Raw genomic sequence first — 26492 nt, forward strand, 5'->3', positions numbered from 1 at the left:
TATGAAGTGATGAGTTGTTAAGATGTGTTTGTCAAGTAATATACATGTATATATATGTCTTTTATATTATCAAAATAGATATTGAAACATACTTGTACAATGTTGCAAACATGTAAAGACGCATTAACTACAAATAATTTAAACTTTAAATAAAAGGACAGTAAACTAATCTGATTTCATCCAGTTTTATTACTGCATAATAAAATACATAACTCAGGTATTTAAATCATATTCAAAATGACAACATTAAAACATTTTGCAATGTTCTATTTGATACATCGTTACCTATATAATACAATATTTCTTAGATAATTACAACAGACTAGAGACAAAAATCATAGATTGCTAAACAGCACAAAGACGTAAGGTTCTTGTATTCTCTACATGCCACAAATACTGTTCATCTTCATGTAAAAGTTTACTTAAGCATAAAACATTCTCAAGGAACAATTAAGCATCTAAAGCACATAACATAAACATCATCAGTACAGCACTATCTGATCACACAGGGTAAATATGTTAGACCATTGGCAATTACACAGTTAACAAATTCATAATGAAATATCTTTGGAGGAAAATGCTACATGATGATGATTCTTAGTTTCTTATACAAGATGATAACTTGTATTATATTTTATTTAATGAGTGAATTTTCATAATCAGAAAAATTCTAAGTTGGTTAATCTTTTCATTTGGTTCTGTAACTAATCAGAAAATGTGACATGCAGTAATATGAATGGTATCAAGTATGTGACATCATCATATCCTTAATGTAGTAATCTTTACAACATCATTTTAAATGAAATACAGTGGAATCAGTTGTGAACCTTAATGTTTCACTGAACTTAAAAAATTAAACGTTAATATTAAAATACACTACAACTGAGTTAGCAATACTACTAGCACTACAAATGTAGTATATAAACAGTGGTTATGAATTTCTTTGTGCCTCAAAAAGTCTTACTTATCAGAACTAAGTGGCCATCGAATGACGTTTCTGAGTAACCTATAGCCAGCTTTGGATTAAAACCTGATGCAAAAGTGGGTTTGAATACCTCTTTAAAATTGTTTCCTTTGGTTCTCTGATGTATTCAAGTGAAGTAGAGATTATGTTAATGTGTTATAATTGTAATTTGAAATCCAAACAGATCATACTAGTGGTTATGAGAAAAACTGTTAATTCCATGGGTAAGTTGTTAGTAATAGTAAACTGCCATCCAACACTAATTTTGATCTGAAGTATCAGTAAATTATTGTATCAAGACATTTATCAATGCAAAACTAGCTACATCTTTCTCACACTACAAATAATAGTCTTACAGTATTCTAAGCCCGTTACGTTTTCCAAATCAGACTTAAGAGTAACTAGTCTACACAATGAGGAGATGGTTTAAAGATTTTGCAATCAAACATAAATCTTGAAATGTATAAATACAATGGTGCAACAATTTCAAAATAATACCTTTATATACTTATGAAACTGTTGAAATACCTCATTATTTTTACAAAGAACTACAACTCCCTCAAAACACTGATAACCATGATCATCACAACAATGATTTTATACAAAAGCCATCGTGACACATATATATATATATACATCAGTGCAATTATTATTATAAACTTCATCCCAGTACAAATTCCCTAACTACCAATAATGATCTTACATACCAATGAAACAATTCTATTCTTATGGCATACTTGTGTACCAACCAATGTTCCCTCAAAGATGCACATATGCACAAACATACAGCAATCTGGCAGTACCACTGTTTGGAAACAGCAGGCTGCCTCTTACAGGGTAATCATTTGGTAATAGTTTAGTTTGGAAGACATAAGCCTACAATTTCAACAATACCATGTCCTAAGGTAAGGGAGGAGTACAGTTACTTTCAGCAACTTAAAAAAGTTGCTGGATGGAAAAGTAGTGCTCTGAGGAGTTTATAGTCTGCCAAGTAAGTAGAAAAATTAGAGGGTACATTGATGTCACCCTAGTAATTCTATTTTAAAACTTTCCTAATTTAACCAATTGAGTTTTTTACACCACTGTATTCCAAATCCACCAATTGTTTCACACAATAACCGAGTTATCCTGATATATGCACCTAGTGGATTTATACTCAAACTATCATTAACTAATAGTGAACATTACAGCTATTCCACTGTGTTGATTCAATGGCTATTATGTAAAGTTATTCACATATATCAATCTAAAAGTTCCAATGTTATACATATAAAACTTTAGTATGAGTGGAATTATAAATGAATTAATTAACTTCTCAAATATTGCACTAAAAATTGCCATATTGATAACTCACTCTCTTGATGCCAATACTGTGGAAATTAGAACTAACTATGAATCCAGCATATTTGTTCATGTAGCTTTCAATATTATGAGGCTTAGTTGCATCATAACATCTTGGCTTTAACTGTCAGTATGTTTCTATATAAAACTTATCAACGACACACAAAAATTATGCAATTTGTAAGTTGAAAACATACATAAAAATAAGAATAAGCACAGGTTGTCTACAAATTATCTGCTTGATTTGAAATTATCAAAAAAGCATATGATAATGATATTAATAAAAAGATTTATCATATACCAACAAAGCAAACCATCCCTAATTTTGAACTATTGACCTGAAGGAAAGTGGCTTGTCAGTATAATCTGCTAACAGATGGACTTTGAACTGAATAATGGGATTGACTGTCCCTATTATAATGCATCCACAACTGACAATGCAGGTCATGTGCAACAGCATCATAACACAAACCTTCTGATCTGCAGCCCAACAAGCTAGCCATAACACCATGCCTGGGCCATTTAACTTGAGGAGGAAAATATAAATATTCTAAATTTTGTTATTGACTTTGTTTGAAGGATCTTACTTGAATAAAATTTAGAAAATGTGTTTTGCCATCATAACCAATAATTTGCAATAAGACTGCTAAAATCTTTCAGGTATGGCTCTATGCAAATAATTATTAATACTACTCATTATTAAAATAAGATGAATAGCACAATAATAACTAAAAAAAAAAAAACCAACAAACCCAGTAGTTTTTACAGTATAGTATCTAGTGGTGACAATACAGGGGACATTTTCCCACTCAAATTTTTTCTTGCTCCCCAAAACTTAATCCTACATACATAGAGCAAATATAATTTGTATAACAAGAAAACACATTTGCACCATTATATGGAATTTTTTTTTTGTATGCCAGAAATCAACCATATATATCTTACAATAATAGGTATCCCTTTAATCCTACTTTTTTATACTAATGGTACTACTGCACTAAATAATCATTTATTTAATTAAATAATGCCTGAAAAACATCATTCATCAATCCACTTTTAAAGGGACTTGTTATCCCCCCCTAAAAAAATAGCTAGATATGCTAGAATGGTCAAAAACCTTCTGATCCTTTCCAAGGTTTGTGAGTACTTTTGGGTTTCAAAATTTGATTCAAAGTACTTCAAATGTTGGCTTAATGAGTCCCTTCATAATTACACGTGCCATTTTACCCCCCCCCCAAAAAAAAACAATTTGGGTGCTGGCACTGCCACTGATACTAGGTAATGCTATATTACAGTTTAAAGACTAGATTATTAAGCATAAGCATTCTGTCACTCATCACATAAAACATACTTTCACATAGTTTTAACATTGTGGTTGCATTTTCCATTCAAAACTTTAAGTAGCTTAAAACAAGAAAGACAAACACACAATTGGATGTTTAACCTTCTCATGAATTCTTGTATATTTGGAAGTTCTTATAACTAGATGCTTTGCAACTTCTAAATGGAGGAACTTAAAAACAATAGAGTGCTATCCAAATTCTTTGTCACAACATCATTAATTGTAGCTAAGAGCAAAAAATAAACTTACTGAGTGCCATTCAAAAAAGAAAATATGAAAGTGCAAAAGAGCCCTCCAATGAAGTAACATTATAATGATATGTAAATAAAGCAAAATTAAAAATAATCACAACATTTTTCCCTTTTCCAAGATAGAAACTCTTTTATGCTAGAAATATTAATGCAATGCCATTATTTTGCTGTTTGCTTCTATTGCAGCTAAAGTTAGGTGATTGTGATTTCTGGGATAAAAAAATAATCTTTTTAAAATAGAAAACTTGTTGAAGAATATCTTGTTTATTTTTGATATTCGTGCAAAGTTACACAAGGTTACCTGTATTAGCCATCCCTACTTTTAAATTGACGGACTGTAGGATAGGCAGCTAGACAACAGTAGCCACCACAAATTCTTGGGCTACTCTAATCAATGGTTGATTTTGACTATCATACAATGCACCCACATACTCAAAGTGCTAAGCATTACTTTGCAGGAACAGGATGTGAACAATGGAATTATAGGTTTACAGTTTGCCAAACTAAACTCTAGCCTAATCCCCATTTCAATTATGTACACTTTTTCAAATGATGATACAATTGTTAGAATATAATAAAATTCAAAGCTTCAAAAAAAGATATGATAGTATTAGGCTAAAAAGACTTGAATAAAATTGAAACTCCATATTTAGTATTTCATTTAATCAACATTAAATTATTTTTAATGCAATATAAACAACAACATAACAATTCAAAATACTAGAAACAAAAATTAAAACATAATAAAAAAACACTTTAAATTACATGCAATTTGCCATTCACTTAAAGACTAACCTAACTTTTTCAATAACATTAAAAACAATTAAAAATAGATATGAAACCCCCATCTACAATTCTGTTCACCCACTTGTCACTGAAGATATCAGCAGCATGCTAATAAGTAGATTCAAATGATAGATCAGACTTCATTTTTATTTTTAGCATCTTAAACAGCTTGTCTGCTGAATAATTCAGAAGAATAAATTACTATCATAAACGTTTCATATTTTACTAATCTTATATGAATATAGGTTCACTGTAGTGAGTAAAAAACAACTAAAAACATTATATATAAAAGAAATTAGAAATCCTTTTACATACACTTTAGCAATAAATCTTTGCTTCTTCAGCATTATATTTGACTGAAAAGCAAGTGCAACACTACTTAGTGAGGTTTTTGTGCAGGGAAAGAAAATATGAAAAAAAGCATAAATATAATCTTTCAGTTTCAACTTTTTATGCTTTTTCATTAGATATTAATCACTATGTAAAAATATCATACTCAAAACATTTACATAAAATCCAATTCCAACATCCAAGAAAACTACAAGGATTAGGTCCATTGACCAATTCAACATTTTCCAAAGTTATGATGTCTTGGTTTACATGAATAAAGACATCTCTTGTTGTGAAACACATAGGCATATTGTAGTTTTGAATTGTAGTAGAACTCTGTACAAGAAAAAACACAAACATTTTTTGGGCATACATGCCATACTACAATTTGATTTGTACTGGGATGAAGGCATTAATCAGGTGAACAATATAATACTTCCAACATAATATTCTATTGTAACATATACTGGGCAACAATGAAATTGTACAATCTCAATGAGTTATGAGGATGAGATTATTAAACAAATTGTGAGAATCAAAACAAACTTAGTTCACAAGAAAAACTGTGATGCTGCATAACATACATACTCTATCAATGAAAACAGCTTTGAGTAAAAAATAAAACATTATTCACCAGAAATTCAACTTAAACAAAGCTATGAAAAAAAAAGTCATCAGATTACAGATTAAGACAAATATAAACTGAGAAATGTTGTACAATTCAAACAGAATCCCTAACAAATGCAAGTTTTAGTAAATTTATGAGATTTTTTCTAGTAAAAAGTTACACAATAGGCCATTTGCACTGTGTCCACAACAGATGATTTAACATTACAAGCCCTCAAACTGACTGCTAAGCCACAGCTTATGAAATTTCAGTTCCATCCTTGATCCACATCCATTTAATAGAGCAAGTTATATACTTAGAACATATGCCATTAAATTAGAGACTGTCAGTTACTCAAGCACAGAAAAGATGATTCTAAGTTGCTTGTTTTGAGCATGTTAAAATTATTTTAGGTTAACAAATACAAATTGTAATCAAAGCAAGATAATACAATAATATGCCCTTATGGTCAGAGTATATCTGATACAATAAATGTAAAAATGTGTGGTCTCTTTTTAAATCATTCAACAAATGAGACAAATCCACTTCATCCTGTTGAACAGTATTAAAAAACTGACAAATCTTTAAATTTTAGAATTAATAATGAATTAAAGTCGTAGTTCCAAATTAAAAACTTTGGTGTCTCAAACAAATAATTTTATATATGGTATATTTATTCTCCAACTTATTGGTTGTTTATGAATACAAAGCTTTCACTGAAAATGAGCAACAACCACACAGTTACTGATCACATCATTTAATGTCAAATATTAGTTTCATGTTCCAACTGTCCTGATAAAATAAGTTAATGATTCTAACTAACTTACCAGTCTTTTATTATTTGTTATAGATTCACAGAGATAATGTTGCTGTCATATTAAAATAGTTAAACAATAGTTGAATCCAATAAGAAACAAAGGTTATTGCTAGATATACACCTTGATAATTCAAGATAATGACTTCATTATGATGATTCCAAAAGCCAGCTACTTTGCTTTAGAAACATTTATTGCAACAGTATACCTATTGTGACATCTATTTAGTAAATTTCTCATTCTGTTAACTTAGATATAGAAACACTTTTAAAGATGCCACGTACACAAGTTTTACCATATTTTAGAATTGTATAAAAAGAGTAGCCTGTAATTTAAGAAACATTAAAATTACCTATTTCATTATACAATAAGTAATAGATAGTTATTTTATTCCTAAACTAATTAATTAACTAATATTCATTTGAAAATGAAACAAAATCAAAAATGAGAGTTTTACAGCACATTAATCCTAATTTTCTATTATGACCCTATGAACATGAATTTTTACTTTGTTAAACATATTAGGGTATGCAAGTATATTTGATAGTCTACAATTCATAGAAACTTTTCTCTCCCACAACATTCAGATGCTATATCTTCAGAAATTGATCTTTTTTTTAGGGGAAATAACCTTTTTACTAATGATTTGTTTTCACATACAATATAATATCATTTCAAACAATTAACTGATTATCTAAGGATACTTAAAACATTCAATACCTAATCAAAAATGTGAATTAACTTGTTTCTATCATGTCATGGCTAAATTTTTGTACCAACTAATATTCTGGCAATTATTATTCTATGCATATTTTTTACTATTTCTATTGCTATCTTCCCTACAGATGTCACCTAACTTGCTGATTTCTGTTAATTACATTTTATTAAATCTGACAATATAACACTGAAATAAAGATAATTTTCATAATAAAATATTTCAAATTCGTCTTGTTTTTAGAAGCTCTAATGGATAAAATGTTTTATATCAGTGCACATGAATTCATATAGGGTAGATCAAATGAGAATCAGTATTTTTTCTGTTCTGCCACAATTTTATCTCCATTTCATAGAGCAACAGCATATCACAGACATCAATATATTCTCATTTATCAAATTTTCCTTTTCAAAGTATGCCAGCCTTCCCCATCACTTTTACTTTACTTTCAATTTGTATAAGTTACTTGTAGTTATATCAAACTTCCTATGTTCTAGCAATATTTATCAACATATTTTTATATGTATTTATTTTGAAGACACACAAATACATATAGGTATTGTAGGTCTAATAAGATTTTTGAGATACACACGCAAGACAAAAGTTTGGTAGTATAATGTACAATTCCCTTTCACATGACTAATTTAAAAAAAAAGTTTAGATACCTCAAAAAAAAAAGCAAGCAGAAAGCAAAATTAAATCCTTTATTTTGGTTACCTGAGTAATTACTAACTGAGCTATGGTGTTTGACAAGGTTCATACACTTAAGCTAGGCTCAAATTTATGGCTTTCAAATGCTGCCAGAAGTCATTCATCAAGGCCAATTGAGTAACAGTCTAGGTTAGCAAATGAAAGCACTTCTGAGTGAGTTTATTTGCATATTATACTAACCATTAAATTTAGGCACTATCTATGATATATATAAAAAAGAAGTACGTAAAACTTTTTAAGCTAATTCAAAAACTGAAATTGCTCCATTTGTAGTAGTATTATGTGCAAGTTGTAGTCTCTAACTGGTTGCTGACAGTTAATGCTTCCCATTCATCAAACTTTTCTATAGCCATATAGACCATTTATTAACTAAATCCACTGGCATTTAACTAATTCTGGGCAAGTCACAGTATATTATAAGCAACCAATGTTACCAACTGTAATGATAAAATCATAGCATTCATTATGAAACAGGTAGATTAGGACATCAAAAATGGTGGAAACACCTAATAGCTGAACATATGGCTCTTAAACACTTGCTTCTGATCATTGATCATCCTAGTGACCATGTGTTAGTTTAGTGAGAATACCAATTGAATTATCAGGATGTTATAAAAAACTTGCACAAGACTACACATAGAACTGCCAAAAGCTCATCTACTCTCATCAACAATGTATCTGTAATGTGTTTATTGTGAAGAAAATTGTAAATAATGTTTTAGTTATAAAACTGAAGGGATTAGTAAAAGAACATGTATGAATGATATAAAAATACAATTCTAAACAAGTTATTTTTCTGCAAACTATGAACAGTGATGGAAAATCAACTTCTATTAGCACAAAGGTCATGCTTGGTAACCTGAATAAGTATTTGCAATCTATTTCAAATCTGTACAAGCTGGCTGATGTTTTTATACAAAAATAACTTGATATTGTCTACTTAATAGGCAGAAAAATACAAATTAAGCATTGAAACAGTTATATATGTAACTGTTGTGAGAATGACCCTTCAGATTGTAAAATAACCAACTAAAATAATCTTAACGTCCTATCATACCAACTCAAAAAATAAATAAGATTCCAGGCCTGTATAATTAGGGAGTACATCTGCTAAATGGAATAGCTACTTTATTCTCATGATTCCAGTGCAAGGCTGTTATTTTGCAACTTATTTATAATGTGCAATTAAAAATATACATATCTTTCCAGATCAAGGTCATTTCATGGATTATAGGACAAAATATGCTGCAATTTCAGAATTTTAAAGCCTTTAATTATTATTTGTTTCTATTTCATCATTTGTTAGTTTGTCAGATGTTCAGAACTTTTGGCTTGATTATGCATTCTTTACACCGTAGCCCAAATCCTCTTATCACCATTTTGTGGAATCAACCAAGATTATTTGAGTTTTATTTTTTGAATGGGGGTATTATAATTCATAATTATATGGAAGATTAAAACTTGAGACACGCATATTTCGAACCAATGCGTTTCAGAATTGGCAGTTTCTCTTAATGAGGATCATATTTCTTTAAGTCATCCTGATTATTATGATATTGGAAAGCTAATGAGATGAAAACTTAGGATAAGTAGAATATTAATGATCAGAATTAAACTAGTATATATTATGGTAATGATAATTACAATTTTTATAAAAACTTTCTCAAGCACAGAACTGTTTATTTTCCCTAATTATACAGAATGCCCTTCATAACATTTTATAATAATACTGGATGTACAGTAGTACACATAATGTTACTCATGCACCAAATACTCACGAAAGTGCATTCAGAAATATTTAACAGTACGTTATGTATATGTAAATCATAATAACAAGCAGAAAATTGAAAAGTTTGAATATACAAGTTTGAGGGAAATAAATGAATAATAATTAAATAACATTTTAATGTGACAAAATCGCATATTACAATTGTGTGTGTATGTGTGTATTTTCTTTTAGTTTTCTAAGTAAGTTTACAAAGAAGTTGCAGCAAAATTTATCACATGAAAAAGTATTTTAAAATATTCACCAGCAACCTGTTCAGTTCTTATTTCATCATCATCAATCCTAACACTTTTCTACTTCACTTCTGTCTAATATATCAACAAAATTGTGTGTCATCTCGAAATACAACTTCTACAAAATCAAGTAGGTTTAATTTATTATCACAGTGTGACAATATGATTATACCTCTACTACTGTAGCATTTCAACTACGCACAGACCGGTGTGTTAACCTAATCATTATATGACGAATTATATAAATATCTTAGAATACTAGCCTAATGGTTGTACATATTAAGTATTTTTGTCAAACAACACTATTTCTAGTCCATGGAGAACAATGTAATGTTGCAATAATTACAGCAGAGTTTCCATTCAGCCATTCAGATGGAAGGTGACAATTGTCTGCAGGTTAGCTACAATAATATACTGAACACAATAACTCTGTTGTCCAACCATTTTGGTGCAAAAGTTCTCCAATACCAAAACAACAGTTCTGCAACTGAGCCACCCTGATAAAGTAAAACAAAAACTCTAAAACTCAGCAACATAGGCAAGATAACACCAATATTCTTGCAAAGTCTATTCATCATGAACTACCACAACAATGATTATGATGTCCAGCAGTGACTCATATATTTTACTTAAATATTCTTTGCTTTTTTAATGTTCAGTGTTCATTCCTATAAGTGATTTCACAGAGAAAATTATAGGTTTGTTTCTAAGTTAGCATACATGGCTACTGGTAGAAATTTCACATGGGTCTGCCACTGAGCTGTAAGTTGGAAGAATTTTACTCCACTCCAATCCAGTCCATCAATAGTTACTACAAGTAAAAAAAAAATCACAGTGTAAAAGAAAATAATAATAAGTTGTAAAACATTTGATAACCAAGCTTTTGGAGAATTGATGTAAACTGAACTATGTTCGTATGAAAACTTAATTACTACACAAATACCTACACTTTCCAAACTGCTCATTTCAACGTTTTTAGTACCTCCAAATGATTTCTGATTATCTATAACTTACTGCTATAACTTACTCTTTACAGTTGTTTTTATTCTTTTCTATAGAATGAAAGGTGGATCATAAGCTACACATTGTTTACGATTGTCTCGAAAATTCTTGGCTTGTAAGAATATCCAGAAGTTGCATTTTTGATCATTCAAGGATCTGCTTTATCTTCTTGCACATGTCAAGAATATTAGTCAACTTTAATTTGGTTTTAGCAATGTACTCAGCTTTTCTGTTGATAGTTTAGAAGTAATACAGTTTCTTCCACTATGTATATATTTGGATACTTATTCTAGAACTTGTTGCATTCATTAAAAAAAAAATGCATAGAGAGGAATGTGTTTAATAATATATTTGTTGTTGTTTGGTTTATATATGTATATTATTTTTTTTTTCCCCATGTTGGGATTATACAAGTAATAAAAACATAAGGATGATGTAGGGATGGCAAAGCCATAAGGTACAGAAGCAAGGTAGGGATGAATACACAAAACCACACAAAAATCCCTAAATAAGTAGCCAGATATTTCCCAGAAAAACTTTTATCTACAACTAAATGTTGAATTCCTTTCACTTGCATGAATTCAGGTTTGAATAAAAACACTTAAATTGAATAATTCTATAAAGTCTTACAATGGCTAATTCCCATAAGCTTGTAACATTGACTCAGTGGCTATTTATGTATAGATTTGTGTATTCATCCCTACCTTGTTTCTGTACTTTTTGGCATTGCCATCCATACATCATCCTTATTTTATTCATTACTTGTTTTCCCTCTTTTTTTCAAATAATCAATATTAATGAATGGCAGTTGCTATGAAGGCAACAGTTTTAGCCTGGCATAATGAGTTGTCTTGATGAGCTTATAAAATCCACCATTTGCAAATTGCCATGAAATGAAACTAAATGTAATTATATTGCTTTGGGCATATTAGTTATGTTTAGCAACAATACCTTAAAAAATTAAAAAAAAAGAAAAATAAGCATTTACCTTTTAGTGGAGCCTGAGGGTTTTTACATGCACAAATTAAACGATGGACTCCATCAACTACCTGGTAACGATTTTCTGGCTCCCTCTCTTTCTCTTTCTTCTTTCCCAATCTCATTACTAGACAATAACATTTTAAGTAGAATAAGACAAATTTACACATGTGCAAATTAACAAAGCTTTCTTTCCAAAATCATTTCTGTTATGATTATTATGAAATAATATGGTCTAAAACTCTCTCTCTCTCTTATAAATATGTTAACATTTTCCGAAACTGAACATGTATTTCCAATAGATACTTACCTTGACTTATACTGCCCTTTATCGGTATAAATTTTCACTCAGCACTAGCCTTGATACTCCTACTCACCCTTAGGTATGTTAATGTGAGATATCTGCATACTAACATGCAAATGATTATGCAGCTACCCTCCACCAATAGGAATGCGACACTACCCATATTGTAACTACCGCCCATTCAAATCTTGCAGCTGTTAACTACTTCAAGATTGGTCAGATCAAACCAAACCACACCAGAAGTGAGGAGAACAGGTGGGAAATGCGAGAGGAGGTAAGTATCTATTGGAAATACATTTTCAATTCAGAAAAATGTTAACTTCCGATACAATATCTTACCTCCACAATGAAAAGGTTGAGAGCCCGTGAAAATATGATCCCTCTTTTGGAAGTGTCCAAAGGAAAACCATGGGATGTGAAAATGAATGAAAAACAACATTCCTGTTGGAGACCTCACAGCTTCTGAGCCAAGTATACTCTTCACCCATTAGTAATGTGTTGCCAAAAGGGTGGAAACAAAGGAGGGAACATATTAAAAGTTACAGAAATAAAGGGACCCCTTGGTGTAGAGTGGCTAGGGCATGACAGACCATACTTTGGAGTTTGACCTCAGCCAATACCAGGTGGCATCTGGATTATTTATCAGAACTTCAGTAGGAAAGGGGTTCTTTACTTTTCACCTCAAAAATGGGTACTGGCAGGGAAGGGGAGCTTCCTTACCAAGAACCCACCTCCACATGCAGCACCTACAACACAATCAACAACAGACCCACCAGGAACCAACACCCAGTAGACAGTAGGAAAAGAGAGATTGCTATTTGGGGTTGCATTTCCAATGCAAAACCTGATGGCATTAGGAATTTATTGTCCAACCTATAGTAGGAGGAGAATAACCATCCAAACACAAGTGAGGACTTATATGGTTGGTCTGACTCCAACCAACATAAGATCTACTGGGAACCAGCATCAGGTGGGAAGGAGGGTGCCTCAGCCAGAGGGGCAAACTGCAATATATTGCAGAGTGCTACATTCAACATCTGGCAGCATCTGGAATTGTACATCAGGTCTACAATAGGAAGGGTGTCACGCCATCTACACCGGCAGAATGCCACTGCCCTTCTCTCAACTGAGTGGTATTATGCACTCTCAGGCTGACAGGTCTCCATGGTCCACCACCTCAGTGGCTACAAAGTGGTAAGTGGCAAGGACTTCATTAGAAGAAAGAGAATAAAAGTACATTGAAGAGTTCAAAGGGCCACAGCACTGGAGATGGTGCAATGGGTGGCCACGATACCCTGTTTTAAAAAGCAGAGCGATTAATGAAGTCAATCAACCAACACCTGGTAGCATTTGAAATTGTACATCAGGTCCATGATACGAAGAGCCTCAAATTTCATAGATCATCAGAGATGGGCAGTAATCCCTGTCTCCTTTACTCATGTTAGTCCACGAGTATATGGTATGGGATGAACATATTTATGAAGCAAAATACTGTGAGGTATACATACTAGCGGTCTTGTGGAGCACCCCATCTTCATGGTGGGTATAATATGACCTGGTTATGTTATATTACATTGTGTTTTGAAAAGCAAAGAGATCACGTTCTATGAGTTGATCAACCAACACCTGGCAGCTTCTGGAATTGTACAACATGTCAGTAGTAGGAAAAGTCTCAATGCCATGGGTCACTTGAGATGTTATATGCTCACAAGTCATACAGTGTGAATTTAAGACTAAGTATATACCTGGTCAGGCAACACTCACTACAGAGTGGGATCCAAACATTCGAGAAAGGCCCCTGCAAAGAAAAGAAAATGAATGGAGGAGGGTCATGACAAAAGATAACTGGATCACCAAATGCCGAACTCTGGGACATGAAAGGTAAAAATACCTAGACCACAACAAAGGTGTAAATGTATGCAGACCGGACTACCTACCGGTGCTGATTATGTCCCCAAAGGGAAGATGGAAATGTGCAGCCAGGGACATGGTAAGGTGATGGATTTGATGAAAAGAAACATGAAAAAGATGGCAATCATCAGGAGAAAAGGAAGACCATACCAAGCAAATTAGCTGGTGAATCCAATCTGTAAGGATAATAGGAGAAAGGTTATGGGAGAGGTTAGGAGTCCAAGAAATAAACAAATGGGAATCATGGAAGGGAGCAGTGCATGTCATACCATCGGAAAGCCCTGACCTTGCAAAGGAGGTAACCAGTATCAGAACAGTTATAAAGGTGGGATACGGATGAAAAGGAAGTGGTTGTGAATGCAAAATTACTCTCTCGAACAGCTTAAGTTTTGGGCATAAAGTAACAATCTGGAAAGAAGAGAATGTAGAAACTATGAAACATAAACACAATGGACATCAATTGTGAAAACAACTGAACTATGATGTTTGCATGCTAATATGAACAAGAAAAAGGACTTCAGAGAAGGTGATATAATGAACACAAAGATAAAAGTTCAAAAAGAGGACAGGTAAGAGAATGTGGCACCACACTGAGATTCCAATCAGGGAGTGAAGCAGGGCGAGCAGGATGGGAAATGTGGAAGGAACGAAACAACATGGTGACCAGAAAACACAAACTTATTTGGAAACCTAAAATGTGGCTGATAAGGCCACCTGGTAGCAACAGAGGAAACCAATAGGCCTCTGTCAAAAAACCAGGTTACAAATGGATGTGAGGTGAGAAACATTAGGATGGAAAGGATTATAACCGCGTTGAACAGACCAGCAGTGGTAAAACCATCATGGAGGAAGGACAGACAGGATGGGAAGTTAAGAAAGCCACATGATGCTAAAGTCAGGTCCTTCTGGTGAGGAACTGGACAATGATACATGGCTGATTTGGGCTGACATAGGAGTGTTAGAGATAAAGGAAGAGGAAAGGGTGACACCACAAGCCAGTGCAGCAGTGGAAACCACATTTGAGCTAGCCTATATGGAGCCACCAACAGAACACAACATGGAATGATCTGAATTATGGCAAGGATCTCTTCCCAATAGTCCTTGCCATTAGTCAGACTACTCTGTGTTGTGTTCTGTTCGTGGCTGTGGAGGATATGCATAAAGATAGCGACCCATCCAGTCCATACTGAGAGCATCTACTACCCCAACCAAAGGATGAGGAACAGGAGACCAAAATTGTGGAAGCAGTGTATTACCATCAGTGGAAAAAGCATCTAAATCTGGGACACCCCATTGAGCACAATCCCTAAAAAACTTGAGGATCCAAAAATCACTCTGTAGGTAGAATCTTGTCGGGATGTGATAACTGATCCACAATAAGATTCACAGCACCTGGAAGAAGATATGCCAACAAAGTGACGTGATGGCTGTGGGCCCAATATAGGAGAACCAACATTTGATATCAGAGGTCTCTTGACTGAGTATAGAGATGTACAAGACTACTGTAGAATTTTTGGAGTGTACCATCACCAACTGGCCTTAAAGGGCCCACAGGAAGTGAAGTAAAGCTTGATGAACCACAAGGAGATTCAAGACTGATATGGAGAGAGGACTCGGAAAGACTCCATCTCCCCGAAACCTCCCAAGTGTCAAGATATGTCCCAACCAGAAAATGTATCTGTAAAAAGGTGACATTCTGGGTGAGGAGGGGGAAGAGGAACACCCATAGTAATGATGTCCCAATCCAACCACCAGGCAGAGTCAGTCTAGAAGGAAGGGGAAGGGTGAGATGAGCATCTAAGGGATCCTGAACAAGGTTCCATTAGTCTAAGAAGACCCAATGGAGATGACGAATTTGGGTGCACCCAAGAGGAATGAGAGCTTCCAGAGAAGCCCATGTCCCCCAAAGAGAGTACCTATCATTCAACTGGAGAGTGAGAGGAGGAGACACTGCAAACAAGATATTCCATAGCCCACAACCAAAGAGAAAAAGGTTGAGCCCAACTGATCATTGAGTTGAAAAACACACCAAGATGAACCAAAATTTTCTTCATGGGTGTAAGGAAAGACTTCTCCACCTTGACAAACCAACCCACCTTGGCATCTTCCTGGAAAATAAACTGAGTAAGTATGGCAGATTCTTCATGTGAGGAGACTAGAAGTAGCCAGTTCTCCATATAATGGTGAAAATGAAAACCTCTGGCATGAATCAGGTGGGCAAACACTTGGACTACCCAAAAGAACCCATAGTCCAAACAGAAGTGCCTGAAACTGAAACACACACACTTGATAAACAAATGGAAGATATGAACTGGATGTATGGAATATGGGGAGATGGAGGTATGCATCCAATAATGACCTTCATCATCCAGATACCAGGAGTAAAAACTACAATAAAGAGCTAAATACAACTCCATAAGGAACTAAGAAGTGGTTAAGAAACGATAAATTGATGACTGGGCACCAATCCCCTGTCTTATGGGGAACAAAAACAGACCAGAAGGATCATCTCATTCAATGACACACTTATGAAGTAAGTCCCAAACTGCCTCCAAAAGATGCTGGCATAAACGAGATCCTGTGAATGGAATTAGAAGTTTAGACTCTCTGAGACAACTCCATATGCTATGAGCATAAATAAGGAACATCAGAACAATAATAAACAAAGGCAAAATCGTCCATAGTACATGGAGGTCGTGGCATACAGACCCCCAAATGCAGTTGCTTCCCTAAAATGACTCACATGAACCCCAATATCTGGGGAAGGAGAAAACAACAATGACCAATGGCTCATCCATGAGAATGGCAGTGGTAGAACCTTATGAAACAGGATATAAGGACAGAACATAAGATTGCTGGTTAATCATTTCCACAAAAGGTGAAGGAGGTCTGGGCAATTCCCCTGAAGTGATACATGACTGAAAGGGACATTCAGGAGGGTGAAAAAGGCTATCCAAATCCACCTATCATAGTTGCTCAAGGTTTGATAGGACAATCTTCAGTTTGTTCTGAATGTAACATGAAATTGACCAATTCCTGATGCACCAGAGCCATCACTTCATATGCCGACAACAAATGTAACTGATTTAGAAACAAAGATGAAAGACCTGGAAAGCAAGAAAGAAAAAACTTTTGCATAAGCTAATCAAATCGCATGTGAAAAATATGTCTGTACAATAAGATTGCCAATCGAGAAGTGGTTAACAGCAGTAAGCTTAGAAAGGGGGCTAATTACAATAGGGGGTAGTATCACACTCGTATTGGTGGTGGGTTGCTGCATAATCATTTGCATGTTAGTATGCAGATGTCTCATGTTAACAAATGTGAGGATAAGTGAGAGTATCAAGGCTAGTAGAGAATGAAAATTTGCACCGATAGTATAAGTCAAGAAAAGTTTTTTGAGAGAGGAAATAAGATATTGTATTGGAAATATATACATGATTATTATCACCAAAATATTGTGCTTCATGATCACTCATGTAAGTGTAATATTATTAAAAAAAATTTAATACCTCATGAATTTACTCACAATAATTGCTATTAATAGAAAATAGACTTAGTTGGTGAGATTACAATAAAACTACTAAAAATATGAGATACAATCAACAATGTGTTATTAAAAACCAAGAAGTGGTTTATGAAAAATTAAATGTATCACTTAAGTATGTAGTAATGTGAGTTAACATTTTAATCAATGGTACAACTGTTGTCTTGTATGCACTTCTTTTACCTCGTTATAATAATTCAAACTTGAGATATTATAAATGGTAAGGATTACAGTAAACTTTTTTTGTCACAATCTTTTGCATCTTTTAAAAGAATATAAAAATATAATCTACATACATGAATATATTAGACATTTAATGAGTGGCAAACTGGGAATCTTATAGGTGTGGTATCCTGATTGTGAAGATTTATACCCTAACTATACACAGAAATTAATTATATGGAATTAAGCAGATGATAGGCATTAATATTTTAAGACTTATTTTGGAATTACATACTTTTCTGTCTTTTCTCCTTTGTAACAAAGTTCAGAGTTAATGAAGAATTTCCACTTTCACCAGCACTGGGAAGACGAGAAATCTGCAGTGTTCGAAACGTGCTTTTCAAACTAAATTTATTGCTTTCTCCCTTCTTGCTTGATTCAGTACGATATGTTGTCCAGTAATCCAGTTGCAAATCCATAGGCTCTCCACCTCCCATGGTTTGACTTGAAGCTATTGTACTTTAAACACAGAAAACATGTATTAGGTAGCCAGTAAACTAATAGGAACTGTAACTTAAATATCATTTCCTGGTTTTTGACTGAGATTTTATGTATAACATTTCAAATTAAAAATCTTGCACCTACATCAGAACACAATCAAATTTCTAAAATTCAAGTATTTTAACAACATAAACTTACAGCCAACTCAATTCCTTTTCTATGATTTCTAAATCATTTCTACAGTTAATCTTTTGACTAAATGCAAGAATCTTTAAGAAGGTGTGCTATGTAAATACTATTAAAGAAGTGAGAAGTTCAAAAACATTTCTTTAGGTTGCCCAGTTCTTGAACTTGATAAACTATTTAGAATTGTTTGTATACAACAATAATTATCTAAATGCTTATATATAAAGTCAAATACTTCTAAGTGCAAACTGCTTTATTTTTATATGTACACACATACAAACACAGGTGTGTGCATGCATATAATCACTGTTAGTTAAAAATAACGATCTGTAATTCACTGTGAAATGTTTATCATAAAAACATTTTATAATCATTCATATTATTTTAAGTTACCTAAATTAATTTTTGTCATTAACAACAATATCATATGATCCTATATTAATTCATGCTATGTGTTTGTAAACTTGTTTCCTTATGAAATCCTTCCACAGTTTTGAAGCTGGCAATCTTGACAGGGCAGAATTGGGGTGGCCTAATGGATGTCCTTATTTGTATGTCATAACTCTGCTATTCTTATTTATTTGGGGTACTAAGGGGGGCTAAAATGTCCTTGGTAGGTCACCCAGACATTATGGAGGTCTAGGAGTAGGTTTACTGGGTTGCAGAAGTTGAATATGGTATCCAATTTTGTTTTTCTGGAACCTCTGAAGATCCTGGGGGAAAAAGATACATGTTTTTGCATATGGGGTAGCTACAGAAGCAATTGAGGATAATGGAAGAGAGTGATTGATAGTTTGTTACATTCAAAGCTCTACAAAGCCTTGATTATACATTTTAGCCAAAAAGTTTCTCTCGGCCAGTACCATTAACAATATACAGAATATGTCAAAAGTTCACCTAAATTCAGTACAATACCCATTGTACAATAAAAATGGAAGGTGATATCAACAAAGATAGTTAACAAAAATATAATTACTATGCACAGACAATGATGCTTTCTTTACATGTGTCCATAAATAAAAAACAAATACAAATAATATATTTCTTCTTGAAGTAGGTTACGTAAAACAATTGTGATTATGCTTTCTGCAAGTAGATATAATAGTTTGAATTAATTCCTTTTAAAGATACCAGTGCTTAAACTAAGTGTGTTTGTTGTCGTAAACAATAAGAATAGTGTAACAGTAATCAGTTTAATGCTTTTAATCATCTCATTTAATAAGTGCAAAGTTTTAGCTATAAGCTTACTTCAGGCACATTTTTCAAACAAGATGCAACAAACCAAGTTAGTTTTCTTGTTTTTCTCCTGTTAATTTGTATAGAAAACCTGAAATAAAAGTTCAGAAATAGTTTAAAGTTTCATTCTTTTTCTTTTCTAGTTAAGTACACTGAATAATTCCTAATATGGCTGAGGGACTTTATTAATAAACAGCAATACTGTTTATTGTTGAAATCCAGTTAATTGCCTAATTTTTTATTTCAGTATTTTTAATAATTTTTTGCATCACAAAGATTTTAGTTAACTACTTCAATTCAAACAAAAAAACTAAGAGTGCCAAGATAGAAGCTATCTACAACCACTTCAATCATATAACTTAATTCTACATCGTGGTTCGCAATATTATCTTCTAAAATTCATTTGCTTTTCAAAATCACAAACTATAAAGGCTTATTCCCTTTGTCACTGCATTGAGAATGCTTTCACACTCCTTTTTTTGGTAATGCTCAAAAATATTTATGGCCACTTAGCAACAAAACTATCACCTGATTGTTCTTAAGCCAACTATGGTGTTTATGTTGAATGCTGATTCATTAGAAAAGTTTGTTTTTTATTCTTTTTTTTTTATAACTTTAGTGATACAACAGCAAAATAGTTTAATTCAACAGAAGTTTTATGACGGTGAGTTGTAGAAAAAAGCAAAATAAAAAATTTACCAAGTAGTGTTTCAGCTAAGCCTTACGTTACATTTTTGTATTAGGCCTAATATTACTAACATTATAGAGACTGTTTAAAAAGTTTTAAGTGGTGAATAAATGTTAATTATTAAATATCCTTTTGATATTTTAACACATATATTATCTACATGTCCTTAAAACCTAAAGAAAAATAAACGTTTATCACTATCAAATATCTTTTATAGTCGAAAGAGTTGAAAATTTGTGTCGGAATATCCGCACTATGTTTTGTACTTCCTGACCTAGAATACAGTGAAAAGGCTCAAGAGTGCTATTTAAGTCTTTTCAGAGTGTACAAGTACTTTTGTTCATGATAACATTTAATTTTTTGCATAATTTTTACTAAAAATGTGGTGATTAAAGAATTACTTCATGACTGATGAAATAAATGAAGAACAGGTGCATTTTGGAGGTACAAACAAATTCGTTTTATTTATATTCAATAATTTTCATTAATCATTGAACAATAGTTTCCCATCATTTCTGATTGGCTTTTATACTAGTAAATAAATATATTAATAAAAAATTAGGTATCGGATTGGTCACCTTAAGAATAAGTTTTTGATGATATTCTGTTAGTTTGTATGTTTATACTATGCTTTCTGTTTATTATTCAGAACCAGCATAAATCATATTCATTACAGTCATTAACAACTGAAATAAAAAGCTCATTAAACCTTTTGCACACTTTAAGGTTATGCCCTTGGCAATAAAAGCAGTTGTGAATCCAAATGCTAAGTCTTAAAATGTCACTTATTGTTACATAAACTGAATCGATGTAGCAGTTGTTTGAATAAAATTTTGAACTTAAACTGTATTAACTTATTAAAAGTCTACTGGTATAACTACAAGTTGAAAGGCATATTACATGTAATTTATTACAGAAAGGAAAAAGTATACACAATGTTTTGCTGAAGTTAACCCAATATCATCAAGTGTTATAAAGTAAGAAAGAATTCAATCTTAATGACCTTACCCAGGAGGAGTTCTCCAGCTAGCTAAGTTAAGTGCAGTGAAATGATATGCATATTCTTTCCTTTTCTCAATAAATTCAAGTCAGATCATCAGTGTCACATCATTGTATTATACGTTGTAGAGTAATTGTGTCAATATGGTTTCTTCCACAGTTAGTAATGTAATGAATATGCCAAAGAGCCAGCTTCAAAATATTCACACAATTAACCAATTCAAACAGTGTCAGAAAAAAGTAACTTTGCACTAAGTTACTTTAAAATTTCAAGGTTATTAAAGGTCATATAGAAATCTGTTAGAATTAGGGGTCATACAATGGAAAATTCGAAGCCTGGCATGAACTTGATAATCTTTGAAGAAGTTGGTGGTAAGAATTGTGAAGAACAAAAGAGCTATTCAATAGCCAGCACTGAATGGATACACCTATATTACTACTGTTTTCAAATGTTAAATCCATGACTTTACATGATTACAGCATTTCGTCTAACTCCTCATTTCTTTTATTATAAAGAGTTTACATTTATTAAAATCTTTCAATCCTAGAATTATAAATGGAATCCATAATGAATCCACCATGTTTGTAAACATACTTTTTCAAACTAATCAAATTGTTTGTAAATCCATAGCTTTGTTGCTTACAGGGTCTCTAAAAAGATACAAGTCACAGAAAGAATTTAAACAAAAATACAAAAACTGCAATTAATCCTACTAATTACAGCTGGAATTCCATGTGTATTTTACATAGAAAATGAATGAATTTACATTTCTTTTGTCAGGTCTTTCAGTGAGCGTTTTGACAGGCAATAACATTAAATTACTCAGTGAGATACAATACGTGAACTCAAAGGTAGTGAAAGGTATAAAATAAATTGGTAATTTTATGGTTAACTACAACATGAGCAAGTATTATCCACATTCATCCATTTAAATGCATAATTCACTTTTCAGTTAGTTATATATTTATCTTCAAATTAAAAAGTTTTCTTGATATTAAAAAATTGCTTGAATTTACTACAGTCTATTTCCTAATGCTAATTTAGTAACTGAAGTTAAATACACTCAGTTTCTGTTTCAAATGCTTATAGCTGGATACAAAATAATTTTTTACTATTTGATAAATGTTAATATTTTAAAACTACATTAGATGTAATTATGATATTAATTTCTGTATTAAAGAAGCTAGTATCACTTGATCCATAAAGACTGAGTTTAAAAATTTCCAGTCATGGCTAACATTCCTTTAGCAGACTTTATGCTATAGGTATATCACAGATTCCTAAGTATAGTACTGCTTTACTACAAGTTATGTATAATACCTTTGGCCAGCAGTAAACATTCCATACATGTATTAACTCTAACTAGTTTCAGGATTATCAGAAGAGAGTGAGTTAAGAACTAAATTTATCTAAAAAACCCATACATACAAAGGTTTAGAAAATAAACACAAATATTGGTATATTTGTTATCACATTTTAATCACTACAACAGACAAAACTCATAGAAAAAAGCAAAGAGGAAACAAAAAAAAAGATGCAAGCAAAGAAACATAAAGCAGAACAGGATCAACTGTGTAACTAAATTATCAGAATAGATTCATAATGGACCCTAAGAGCCTATTTTACTTTTATAATAACTATCAATTTATAAGGACTACACAGGCATCTCAATAATATGCGAGCCCACAGCAAGCATCTATTTTCAACATCAGCCATCAATAAAAGACCAGAGGAACAGCTTTTGAATTAGTCAAAAGAAGGAACCTAACAGACAGTAAACACAACAACACAAAAAACAAAGGCAAAAGTATAGTAAATTTATCAAAAACAACCCTAACACCAGTGCAAGAGGAAATTGTAAACAAAGGCCTAAACTATGCAATAACACACAAAAACATTGCTACCTTAGAGATCAAAGGCAGAATAGAAGATTTACCAAGAAGGTTAGTCCAACAAATAATCAAAGAAACTAAGAACTAAGACAATAAAAAAGAGCATCTCATCTATCAAAGTTAAAGAAACAAATAAAGATCAACAAGATAAGAACATGGAAAATGGAAATATGAAGACCTTTAAAGGCAAGAATGGCAGAATGTGGTTTCCTAAAATACAGACTCATAATAAAAACCTAAATGATTTCATCCATGAAATATCATGTAGAATTGATGGTTATTTACTTAAAAACCATAACATTAAACGTTATGAAATGCCAAATATCAGCACTTAAAGAATCATGAAATAATCCACAAACTGCCAAAGTAAAGGCTGACAAATGTGGTAAAAACCAAAATTATGGAAACATAAGATTACAACGTATTAAAAAAAATGCCTAAATGATTAAACTAAATTCAAAGAACTATCCAAAAACATAAGTGAATGTTATGGAAGACAACTGAATAGCGTACTTTTAAAGTTAAAAAAGAACAATGATATCACAGACGACATGTACTACAACTTAAGAGTCACCAATGCATGTCCCCCTTGTTTGTTTGGTGCTCCAAAGGTTCACAAAAACCCAACTGACATCCACCCCATCTTTTCAACTTATGGCAGAAATAATCATGAGTTTGCAAGATTTCTAGTTTTTCTGATCAAACCATTGCATGATAAAAATAAATACAAGTATAAAAGTGTAATGGAATTCTCAACAACCATAACAATTACCACAAAATATACAGTTTTGAAGTAGTCTCCAGGTATATACAATGATAATGAAAGAAGAAGCAACAAATTTAGTTCTAGAAATGATATAAAAAATTTTGAAACACTTGTTTCACCTGTCAAGGTGTTCTTTTCTAAGCATAAGTCAAAAACAGTTACCAAGCATCATGAATTTCTGGATAGAGTAAAACACTACAAATCTGATAAATTTGACAGGTGCTAATTGACATTCAGTCCAGTAAAATTCAAACCCACAAGCTCACTTCTGGTGCTAATCAATTTTAATGTAGACCATTCCTCTGGGCCACAATTTCCGAGTTGCATCATACATGCACATTTAACTACCTGACTATATTTATTACAGTCTATAGAATCATATCTGGTTTTAAAATTTTCATTTTAAAGGCAGTTTTGAGTTACACTAGGTCTGCTGGTATGACACAAAGAAGTTTAACACAGTGTCAAACTGACAATGTATAGTTTATTAGGATAAAAAAAAAGGGAGAGGTAATATTCACTATGAAAGCCATCATTTTTGCTGCTTACACTATTCAAGCAATATTAGGTGAATTGCTACATTCGAATTATAAGAACTAATATATATAACATGTTACAAACAAATTCTCTCCCTTCTAGTGTTCATACACAGACTTAGCCTACACTTAATTAAAGAAATAAATAAATTTTTAGCTAAAAGTCTAATTCAATATATCATTATTATATAACTATCATATAATATAACTCAGGATGCTTAACAAACGATGTTTCACAAATGTAAAATACACTGATTTTGAGATTTTTATCCAGCAAGTTTTTCAAACATCAAAAGCTCCGAAGTGTTCTTTTACTGGACAATTTTTATAATCCTGTAGGGTTTTAATATTTTTGAAAGTATATATGCATACATTCTAAAAAAAAGGTGGCTTTAGTGATGTAGTTTGACTAGTTGGACATCATGGCCATAAAATATAAAAACCTCTTCCCACACAAGTGGCTTCAGCATAATCTATTAGTTGTACTCTTTATAACATTGTGTAAAATAATAAAATATTGATCAAAGTTTAAAAATATGATTTATAGAAGATTGTGCACCACTTCAAGTAATTCTGAATTTTAGTTATTTACCAATCACTTACTTTTATAAGTTAAGATCATCATCATTAAGAATTTGTAACTACAAGAGACAACGTAAGAGACTCATTTGGACATGCTTCTTTCTCATTTTCAGATATTTTGTGAGAAAGCTTATGCATACACAGTCTTTTTCTTTAATTTATTGGCTACGTTTATTAAGAATTTATGAAGTCACCTGATATTCATTTGTATATGCTTTTTAAACAGCATAATGGTAAATTTTAATTTACTCACTTTTAATGATTTCAAATTAACTTATTAGGTATCAATGTGATTATTTACAAAATTAATTAGATAAATGCATTAGAAAGTAACAGCCAAGTAAAAAGCTATTATTTATATTCAAGTTTCAAAATTCTGTTGATAATAATAAATTACCTAATTTTTTGTAACTATCATGATAATCTCAAAGTAAGAAAGTAACTGAAGTCAACAAGATGAAACAACTATATGTTTGTTTTGTTTTGGAATTAAGCACAAAGCTACACAATGGTCTATCTGTGCTCTGCCCACCACGGGTATCGAAACCCGGTTTCTAGCGTTGTAAGTCAGCAGACATACCGCTGTGCCACTGGTGGGCAACAACTATATATCAAGTATGATATGTTCATATAAACATTTTTTATTCACTTGCTATACTTTCTAAACTATTTTATAAATTCCACAATTTCATTAGCAACATATCGATCTTTAATTCTGTCTTTCCCAAAAAAAAACAAAAACAACACTATTATTGCAATGTTTAATAATGTCTGATCTATAGCCAAGTCAAACTAATTCATGCTACTAATCCTATATAACACTTAGATTATTGACCACAATTTAGTACATTTTACACAGCAAACCTGATATTTTATAAATATTCCTAGACGTCTTAGTTGAAAAAGATGACTTTCGTTTTCTCACCAGTATAAACAGAAAACCTACCTTAACAGGACAGTACATACGATGGGATTCTTTCAGTCCTAAAAGTCGCAAAATGAACCTTATTCTACTTTAGTCCATCGGGCTCTAGTTATCTGTTCAAAATCTAAACTACATTTCGAATTGAAGACAATTAAAACTATTTTACTAGAAAATGGGTATCCAGAAAACGTCATCAATCAAATTACTTCAATGAAAATTAAGAGCTTTTCAACTGCCCCAAAATTTGGTCCTAACAAGTGTCCTGTTTACCTTAAAACTACCATGGATTGGTAACATTTCAACAAAATTGGAAAAACAATTGAAAACAGCCATTACTAAATGTTTTCCGGCAGTGAACCCCTACTGTGCTTATTCCACACGTAAGCTGTTGCCTG

At 32.2% G+C, this 26492-nt stretch overlaps 1 protein-coding gene across 1 annotated transcript in view; it reads right to left on the minus strand.

Moving 5' to 3' along the window:
- Window positions 1-2881: 2881 nt before the first annotated feature.
- LOC106465192 (phosphofurin acidic cluster sorting protein 1-like) overlaps window positions 2882-26492 on the minus strand; it is a 112121-nt gene continuing 88510 nt past the window's right edge. The window contains exons 20-23 of the mRNA XM_022393045.1: window positions 19128-19185; window positions 18081-18304; window positions 11872-11988; window positions 2882-10692 (exon numbers count right to left, since the gene is read on the minus strand). Of these exons, the coding sequence (XP_022248753.1) occupies window positions 10574-10692; window positions 11872-11988; window positions 18081-18304; window positions 19128-19185 (518 nt within the window). The 3' untranslated portion in view covers window positions 2882-10573. The remainder of the gene's footprint in view (window positions 10693-11871; window positions 11989-18080; window positions 18305-19127; window positions 19186-26492) is intronic.

The sequence above is a fragment of the Limulus polyphemus genome, unplaced genomic scaffold (assembly GCF_000517525.1).
Source record: "Limulus polyphemus unplaced genomic scaffold, Limulus_polyphemus-2.1.2 Scaffold1864, whole genome shotgun sequence".
Taxonomy (NCBI): domain Eukaryota; kingdom Metazoa; phylum Arthropoda; class Merostomata; order Xiphosura; family Limulidae; genus Limulus; species Limulus polyphemus.